The sequence below is a fragment of the Engraulis encrasicolus genome, chromosome 19, assembly GCF_034702125.1.
Source record: "Engraulis encrasicolus isolate BLACKSEA-1 chromosome 19, IST_EnEncr_1.0, whole genome shotgun sequence".
NCBI lineage: Eukaryota > Metazoa > Chordata > Actinopteri > Clupeiformes > Engraulidae > Engraulis > Engraulis encrasicolus.
The window spans coordinates 323,676-332,500 of NC_085875.1; the positions used below are offsets into that span (position 1 = coordinate 323,676).

The 8,825-nt window shown below is 42.9% G+C and overlaps 1 protein-coding gene across 1 annotated transcript in view; it reads right to left on the minus strand.

Annotated features, from left to right (window-relative positions):
- Positions 1 to 1,091: 1,091 nt before the first annotated feature.
- The window catches only part of plekhd1 (pleckstrin homology domain containing, family D (with coiled-coil domains) member 1), a 50,802-nt gene continuing 43,068 nt past the window's right edge, over positions 1,092 to 8,825 (minus strand). The window contains exons 14-15 of the mRNA XM_063183937.1: positions 6,158 to 6,312; positions 1,092 to 1,109 (exon numbers count right to left, since the gene is read on the minus strand). Coding sequence (XP_063040007.1) covers positions 1,092 to 1,109; positions 6,158 to 6,312 — 173 coding nt within the window. The remainder of the gene's footprint in view (positions 1,110 to 6,157; positions 6,313 to 8,825) is intronic.

Consider the following 8,825-nt stretch of genomic DNA (forward strand, 5'->3'; position numbering starts at 1 on the left):
CCTTCATTTCCAGCCACATTTGAATGAAACTGCTTGACGTTCTTGGCTAACAACTACCTCTGTTAGCTTGCTTGCCGTTTCCCTAACTATTTGTTACTGGAAAGTAATTTACAGGCAGTTTCTGATATGTATGAATGAGGGTTAATCTATTTTAGATTAGGTTAGATTAGGTACCACGCACTGATGAAGGCTTGTTAGCCGAAACGCGTTTGCTTTTTGGACATGGTGGTAATATAAATAAATAATGAGACGCAGTTTGTGAGTGCGGATTTCTTCTTCCTTAAGTTGACGCTTTTTATCTCGCACCCAAAAGCTTTTCGGTTTTCCAAGAAGTTGAGCGCGTCCTCTGCCAATACTTGTCATCTACTTTAGAGCCAGCTCGCGTTTCTGGTGTATTAGGCAGATAAGCAAGCGACAGGTGGCCACAGACAAACTCTGCGCATTGTTTGGGGCTGTTGCTTTGCTTACCTGAAATATTAGCAAAACCGAACTCCATTCCTCTCACAGCTTAACCATGTCTACTGGAATATATCCTTGTTGGCAATCAACAATCCAGAGCCCGTTTTCTCTGAGAGCATTTCTAGTTCAGGGTGAAATGGCATAACCAACGCGGGACAACCTCTCAGCAGCAGTTCGAAGAACGCGCTTGCAGTCGCAGCTGCGAAATCTTAATCAACATTCTAGAACACAATGCGGACGTTTATAGGACTTTCGCTGATGGTTGGTGTTGAGTTAATGTCCCAGTGTGATGGCTTTGCAAATATAATAGCCTACTTTTTGAATATTTTCATTTATATTTTTGGACGGTCCCGGCATTGTCCCAGAAATGATAACTTTGTGTCCCCACAACATTTTTTATGGTCCCCGGGACGTCGGGACACCGTTAATTTCGAGCGCTGCCTTGGGGGGCTGCAGCACCCCTGTTGATAAACACTACTTTAGCGTTTAGCTTTAGCCTTTAGGCTGGGTTAAGTTAGCGCCTTTGTCAATTGCTCAGCACAACAGTTCAAGAGACTTACGACAGATTGGAAAGTGAAAGGATTACAGACTTATGCTGTAGCATACTGTAGCAGAGTGGGCAGCACATAGCGTTAAACACGTCGCGTCAACTGCAAAGGAGATTGGAGAAGGAGATTCACACAAAGGACATTTTGTGGTAACCTGGTTCTCATGCAGAAGTGCGAGCTCATAAAGTTTAACGAAGATGCTCGAAGCACGAAGGGTCTGCGTGAGAGGCAGGCTAATTGTGTTAATTTGCCAATTTTCAATTAACAACAATGTAATCTTTCAATTGATAATGTAATGTTTCTTTTGCTGTGTCATACAGTATATACAGTATATTGAAACATCTCTCTCTCTCTCTCTCTCTCTCTCTCTCTCTCTCTCTCTCTCTCTCTCTCTCTCTCTCTCTCTCTCTCTCTCTCTCTCTCTCACTCACTCACTCACTCACTCTCTCACACACACACACACCATGCTCTCTCTCTCTCTCTCTCTCTCTCTGCAGGTACAGGAGAACATGTGCTGCTACAGAAGACCATCTAATGACGCCACAGTCCAGAAGTCCAGACATAGCCTACAGTATTTGGTTTGTTTTTAAACACTGACCAGCACAGCACTTTTATTTTTCAGTGACAGAAAAGTACAGAATGGGTTTCACTACGACTTGAATAATAATAATAAGAAGAAGAACAAAACATTGATCAGAAAAACAATATTCACAGTACACCACAGCAGACACATGCCATACCATCAAAACATCGGATGTAAGAATCATTAAGAAACCTTGGTAACACTTTACAAATGGGTTCATATTTTAGCCATATTTGTAATTACTGTCTATGTATGTGACTTACAAGACATGTGTTGTCCTTATTGCGATTGAAAGACTTAAAGGCTATGGACGAGAAATGTTTGAATGCACACCAAAAATGGCTGTTTTTGCTTAACATGGGTGGTTTCCAATATGTGGACTCCCATCCTCCCTTTTTCCCTTGCATGCTTGTAGTCTTGCGGTGGCGTCATTGACGACAGAAGTGTATTTCAATGTCTTGCAAAAGCGCATTTCTAATGCCATTTTCTCATTTGCAATCGGTATAATGAATGGAAAAAAAAGTTGTTGTGGCCAGTCGGACAGCGGGGAAACTTTATAATTTTCTCCACGGAGGCGGGGCATCAGCAAAATATGAGGCCACAAACACAGGCCAAGGACAGGAGTCCGCATATTGGAAAGCACTCTATGTCAGGGCTATTCAAATGGCGGCCCTGGGGCCAGATGCGGCCCTTAGACAGCAAGGTTCTGGCCCCCCACATGCCCCTTGAAATACAGAATCGTTGTTTCGGAATTTAGAGATAAATATATGGGTTCCGTATCAAGCTGAAAAGGGACACAGGACGTTAAAATGCAGGAAATTACCTTCAAGAAATGTAAAACTTTCTGGGGGAGGACCACCAGACCACCAGACCCCCCACCTCAATGAAGTGTCCCGTATTTTCTTCATTGATAGTCGGCAACCATAATACATACGTATATAAGTTCGGCCCCTTTACTGGGAGGAATTGGAAAAACTGGTCCTCGTTGACATTTAATTGAATACCCCTGCACTATGTCTTCCAAGTCACGTATACCGACAGTTAGCCATGTAGGCTAATTAGTGGCTAACATGTAAACCTTCATAAGAGTAAGAGTATGCACATCCCCTCTGAGGCCAGCTGCAGGACAAAGGTGCATCTGATAGTGGAAAAAGTAGAAGTTCGCACATTGTAGCGCCGCTTTGAAATGTATTCAGGTTGATACAACGCTTCAATCTAAATATAAGCGGAGCTACAGTGTGCGGACTTCTACTTTTTCCACTAACACGTAAACCTTATAATAAAGTGTTATTAATGTTTATAGGAGTATCTTCAGGGTACATCTGCAGAAGACTGATACAATAGTGAGTACTGTACAAACCCATCAAATGAAATCCATCAAATCAATGCTGATTTACACCTTTTCCACAGCCCACATCTCATCTCATCACATTACGTCACCCTCAGCCCTTTAGTAAAGCATTAGAGAACAGGGGTGCGTTTCTCAAAAACATAGTTGATAACCACGTTAACTACTTTGTTGGTTGCAATGCAATTTCCCATTGGCAACTACCCAAGTTGCTAACTGCTAACAACTACGCTTTCGAGAAATGCACCCCAGGACAGGGGAAAACAGCTCTCAGTCCAGACGCAGGGTACGGTACGCTGCCATTTCAGACGGCAGCACCGACTATTAAATAAATGAAAACCGACTAAGTTTTTGTAGAACATGCTGATTTAGTGCATTCATATACAAAGCAGAAACAAAATAAATAAACAACAACAACACTACAGACCTGTCTGTCTTGGGTTATTGATGTGTCTGTCTGGTCGTTTGTCTGTCTGTGGTGAGGAGATGTTTTGAATAACTAAAGCACAGGGGTCCGTTTCTCGATTCTTGTCGTTGCTAACCGTCTTAAGACTGTCTTAAAACCGTCTTACCCTTCCCTTGGATTTAGTGGTGAGCGTCGTTGTCGAGAGAGAGTTGAGTCGCTCTTACGAAGGACGTTGCTACCGTCGTTAGCAAAGACGCTTTCGAGATACGGACCCCAGGGATCCTCAGGTGGGATTTAAATTTTGTCAACAAAGAAGCTAACTACATGTGTTATTACGTATGTATGTACAGTACACCTTTGATGCCTCCAAGACTTCCCTCCTCATTCTGAATCAAGCAGGTTTCTAGAAAAATAGATGGAGAGAAGTATTTCAGAGGCTGGTTTGGTTGATAGCTGGAAGTCTGTTCAGAGCGCTGTACCCTTGGTGGGGGGGCAACCGCTATTCCGACATAGCGCTATTCCGACATGCCGCTATTCCGACACTTTTTATCCCCACGCGAGCGGTGTGCCATTGAAATTGGGTTAGGGTTAGGGTTAAGGTTAAGGTTAAGGTTAGGGTTAGGGTTACCCTATAGGCTAGGCCTATAGGCTACTTAAAAAAATGTCGGAATAGCGGCATGTAGGAATAGCGGCGGACGGTGGAAAACGTGTCGGTATTCCGACAATAGACATTAACGTCGGAATAGCGACATGTCGGAATAGCGCCACGTAACCCACTTGGTGCATGTAAACATTTGGTGTCTATTATAGTTACTGTCACATGATAGATCCAAGTGCATTGTTTGCGTTCAATTAATAATGCCCTACAAGGCCAACTGCAGTAACTACTAGCTAGACTGTGCCCTGACCTCCTAGGGACGCAACACTTTCAGCATTGTAACTAGTCAGGTCAAGAGCAATGCAAGTACTTTCTGAGTTCCCGCAAATACGGGAACTCCTCCCATTTTGTCGATAAGCAAACAACCATAAGCAAACCAAGGGAGGCAGGTCAACCATGCCGTTTGGGAAACGTTAATTCTTATGCTCTTGGTCAGACCACGTCTCGGGGAGATTTGAACGTTGATGATAGTCAGGCTAGTAACTACTGCATGCACACATAGCAACACTGACATTGAATGTGACATTTCATACAGAATGCTGGTGGCGGTTCAAGCAGCAAGCGCTCTCAGAATGCTGGTGGTGGTTTTACATTATTTGCTAATAGGAAGTAGCAAGCGCTATTTCACAAGACAAAAAGATGGGCTCTAACATAACACATTACTGAAAAAATACATAGTTACTGCTTTGTGGATTTGTAGGGCAGGGATGCAATCAGTGCTTTTGTTTTGCAATATACAGTATACTCACTATATTCTAGTCAAAACAAGTGTGGGCACGGTGTTACCTAAATCCTACATGATCTCGAAGGAATTCGCATCTAATTTCTCACACAAACCAAAAACGGAAATTGCGTCCAGATAACGACGCATTCCCTTTGGTGTCACACATGACATGGGCAGGGCTCATGCTGCTGTCGGGAGCACACAGATGGCCAAACTCGGTTTCTGACTGGACGAGCTTCAAGATAACTTGCAGATTTTAACCGGCTATCAGGTTAGGTTTAGGGATGGTTTGAGAGGGGGTTAGATCATTTAGTGACATGTGGCATGTGCCAGTGACATGTGGAAGTGCCGAAGTGGCAGGTCTGTTGATTGTATATTAGAACCAAAGACCTATACTAATTATTACTACTAATTATAATAATATAAATTATTAATAATTATTATTTTTTAAAACTCATTCCTAAACCTAACCTGTCAGTGCAAAATGTGTTTTATAATAGCATGCCACTTCTGCATGTCACTGGCACATGCAACATGCGCCTAAATGATCTAACTCCTACTGGATGGTTTTGGTCTGGGCACAATTTTGCAACAAATTCGCCATTCCCTTGCTGATTTCACTGAAAGAAGCAGAAACATTTGCTTTACTGACAGCTTAGGTTTAGGGATGATTTTGGTCAGTGCACAACAGAGAATTTTCGCGTTTGAAGTTCGACCAATCAGAAGCCGAGTTTGTCCATCTATGTGCTCCAGACAGCAGGGAATGCGTCAAAATTGGGACGGTAATTTCTGATTTTGGTTTTCGTGAGATATTTGGAAGCAATTCCTTCGAGATCAGGCTCCCGAAATCAACTACATCCCATAGAAAGCCACATCTACAGTACATACAGGTATATCTAGATATATTTATAAGTGCATATTTTTTATCCGTTTCTCGTTATCAGTCTGGGTGCTCAATGGAGTCCAGAAAATACTCCTTTTGAAAAATAGGAGGAGACCAGAGATTGTTTAAAAAAAAAAAACAGAGTAAGTGAGAACATTTTTTTTTTTTACATATGAACAATGTTAGCCCCAAACGGATAAAAAAAACAACAACAATCGTTAATAAAACATATCTAGATACTTAAAAGTGAACTTCTAAACAACAATATCTTCTACTACGAGAGTCTTGGCGTGCAAGTATTTAACTGGATTACACCACACTCTCGATTAAAAGGTGCCAAAAATAAAGAAAAAACTCTGATGAATGAAAGAAAAATGTCTGCACACTCAAATCATTGTTGTGTTCTTTTAATTTGCCAAGCTCTTGGTCTGCAGACCTTCCTCAGGGCTCCAATGAAAAATCTCACACAGTGTCCCTTTAAGTGTGCAGACATTTTTCTTTAATTTATCAAAGGGGAGATACTTCTAAACAACAATATCTTCTGCTACTTCGAGAGAGTCTTGGCGTGCAAGTATTTTGTAGACCTTCTGTCTGAAGCCGCTGTCCGAGGCGGTGAGGCGTCGCGCGGTCTCGCGAAGCTCCTCCAGACTCGGGCTCGACTCCAGATCACCGGACGAGATCACAAACGACTTGGAGTGCTTTACTATGGAGAGAGAGGGGGGGGAGAAGTTGTAATGGTACAAAGAGAGGGAGAGAGGGGGGGGGGAGAGAAGTAGAAAGACAAGGGGATAACGGGACAAAGAGAGGGAGAGAGAGCGAGAGAGAAAGAGAGAGAGAGCGAGAGAGATGTGTTATTTGTGTGGTTTCTTGCTCAATTCAGTTGAATGGATTTAATCAGGTTATTACAGTATATTTAGTACTATTACGTGTATATGTCATGTTATATGTCCCAAAAATGGGAATGCTGAGAGGGGAAAGGAGGGAGGAGAAGTACACAGAGAGAGAGAGAGAGAGAGAGAGAGAGAGAGAGAGAGAGAGAGAGAGAGAGAGAGAGAGAGAGAGAGAGAGAGAGAGAGAGAGAGAGAGAGAGAGAGAGAGAGAAAGCAGAAAGAGATTTGTGTTGTTCAATTTAATAAAGTCCATAGTCATTGTGGTTGCTTGCTAAATTCAAGGGGTTTTTAGTGGCAGAGTATTCCATTAAGCACATGTACATACTGTAACTAATTCTAACCAATGACCTAATTGGGGCAGCTGTGGACTAATGGGTAGGGAAGGGGTCTTTCAATCAGAGGGCTGCCTGTTCAAATCCCACCCTTACCTCTCCCTGCACCTCTATTCATGACCAGGGCCGTATTAACACACAGGCTGGATATGGCTGCAGCCTAGGGGGCCCCACCTGCCAGGGCCCCCTGATTGCCCAACAAGTGAAAAATTGCATAATTGTGACAAGATGCAACATTGAAAAATTCATCCATCGGGTTGAGTACAGTTGGTAGACATTTTATCCTGAATTTCCAGCTCGTAATTATGAGAGTCTATGTACATTTTAAGAAAGATGCTTTCTGGGGGGGCCCCACAGCAACCTGTAGCCTAGGGGCCCCAGGCCATCTTAATCCGGCCCTGTCCATGACTGAAGTGGACTTGAGCAAGGGCCTAACCCCACGTTGCTCCAGGGACTGTTATCAATACCCTGTTAATAATTGTAGGCCTAGGTCGCTTTGGATAAAAGCATCAGGTAAATGTGATGTAATGTAATCCAAAAACAATTCAATATCAACATAGATATGGAAATGTAAAATAAATGTAAAATGTAAATAATACATCTATTTGATCCAGGATCCATAGAGTGAGGGAACACCTATGGTTGTAACAGCTATAAGCTAAAAGACTGTAACATAGCTCGAACTATGGGGGTCAGCTCTATGTTCCCACAGCCCATTGGTCCCACAGCCCACTGGTCCCACAGCTTATTCTTGCTGCTCCATGTTCTCACATTTTTAAGAAATTATTTAAATATAGGCCATATGTTCCACAACTCCATGTTCCCACATTTCCGAGTAAACTAAGAGAACATGCATTTCTTCCTGCCATGGGACATAGGGCCTGAATTTGAATAAATTCTTAGAAATGTGGGAACATGGGCCAGCAGGTATAAGCTGTGGGACCAATGGGCCTAAAAAATAATGTCAAAAGTCTTAGTGATGTGGGACCAATGGGCTGTGGGACCAACGAGCTGTGGGAATATAGACACGCTCCCGAACAATGATAATAATAGCTACGCTGACAAGAGCTCGAACTATGATGATTATAGCTACACTGACAACAGCTCGAACTATGATAATTATTAGCCTCACGCACCATCCTACGAACTTCCACCAAGAGACTTGGCTCTGCACTCATCTGGGGTGCGTTTCCGCAATGTTAGCTTTGAACTACAGATGTACTTTGTAGTTATCTACTTACTTCAAGGCGAAATCCGTGCATTTCTCGAAACCTTACTATTCCCACAGTAAGCCAAAAGTAGTGCGGCTACTTTCCTGAGTCCACACCGCTACTTACTTTCTTGGCATTGCAGTGCGTGACCAAAGAAGCAACAAGAGATAAGCATGATTGCTGAGTCATGAATCAGCTGTTTCCTCCTAAATTCAGTGCGTGAAGTAGAAAGCAATAGTGTACAACCACCACCAGCACATTTGATTGGATGTCACGACACCGTGACTCCGCTGTTTCCTCCACAACACACCTTGAAATGTCTTTGTGAAAAAACACGGCCGTGGCATTACAATCTGACACCGTCCGCACCAATAATGCAGTATTATCTGCATGCCGATTGGATTTCGTTTCATCCCGAGGTGTAATTTGTAAAATATTTGAACAATAAAGTTGTGGTTACTCCCAGAAAATCGTCTGTTGAAGTGTCATATCCCTAAGAAATTTTTGCGCAGATTTCATCCCATAGCCTAGTGGTATTCACGCTTGCATCCCAATAGGAAAACAGAAGCCACACCGGTTCGAATCCACATGGTTGCAGTGCCACAATTTTGGAAATATCTGGCAGAAATAGATAATTTATGTTGTGCATTACCAACACACACGTGCAGCCAAGGGAAAATGTGTTACACTGTAGGGTCCAAAACACGATTTCACGAGTTGTTGTCAACATGCTGCACACTGGTTTCGAACCCGCGTAGCTCGCGTCTTCCCATTGATAGGCAA